This window comes from Marmota marmota, unplaced genomic scaffold (genome assembly GCF_001458135.2).
Source record: "Marmota marmota marmota unplaced genomic scaffold, marMar, whole genome shotgun sequence".
Classification (NCBI taxonomy): domain Eukaryota; kingdom Metazoa; phylum Chordata; class Mammalia; order Rodentia; family Sciuridae; genus Marmota; species Marmota marmota.
Genome location: NW_026000171.1, coordinates 8,722,955 through 8,723,769, shown reverse-complemented (window position 1 = coordinate 8,723,769; position 815 = coordinate 8,722,955). Strand labels below are relative to the sequence as shown.

General features: G+C 68.7%; 1 protein-coding gene across 1 annotated transcript in view; it reads left to right on the top strand.

The window, feature by feature from the left end:
- The first annotated feature begins 552 nt into the window (after positions 1–552).
- Tmem121b (transmembrane protein 121B) overlaps positions 553–815 on the top strand; it is a 19,347-nt gene continuing 19,084 nt past the window's right edge. Inside the window, exon 1 of the mRNA XM_048787567.1 lies at positions 553–813. Within this exon, the coding sequence (XP_048643524.1) occupies positions 553–813 (261 nt within the window). The remainder of the gene's footprint in view (positions 814–815) is intronic.

Genomic DNA, 815 nt, shown 5'->3' with positions numbered 1-815 from the left:
AAGGACTTCCTTAGGAATCCTGTGCTTGCTAATGTCCTCCTACCGTCGCCCCCACCAGTCGGCCTCGTTCCTCCTCATTCTGGCGGATACTTGCGCCTTTCTTTGCATCCTCCAGGCCCACACTACTCCCCACCCCGACTCTAATGCCTCAGCATTCTCCTCCTCCTTTTCTTCCCTCTGATCCAGCAAGCCAGGCTTTCTCCTCCTCTGGTCTCTCCTCTCCCCCTTGAATCCAGTCCTGGTTTCCCCGCCGCCAGCTCCCTTTTTTGTCGGCTGGGCTCGCTCCCCGCCTCCGCCCCCGCCTCGCCCGCCGTCACCATCCCCGCGGTCCGCTCAGCTCCTCTCCTACCCCCGGCTCCCAGCCACCCAGGGCTCGGCTCGCCCAGTCCTGTGGCTCCAGTCCGGATCTCGGTGCTGCCCAACCCGGGTACGAGTCCCGGCAGCTGGGGAGGAGGCGGCGGCTGCTGGCCCCGGCTCCCCTCGGCCGCCTCGCCAGCCCGAGGTTGGCGGGGAGGGAGCAGCTGGGCAGACCTCGGAGCCCCTGGGAGGACAATGCACCCGGCGCTCAGCAACCCTCGCGCGGTCTCATCCTCGTCTGGCTCCTTTCCGCCGCCCCCTGCCGCCGCCCGGCTACAGCCCCTCTTCCTCCGGGGGGGTTCCTCCCGCGGCCGGAGAGGCTCGGGCGACAGCAGCACCAGCACCAGTACCAGCCGGGGGGGAGGAGGCGGCAGACGCGGCGGGGGCGGCTGCTCCCCAAGCAGCAGCACCGGCGCAGAGAGAGAGGACGACGAGCGAGAGCATCAGCATCAGCAAGC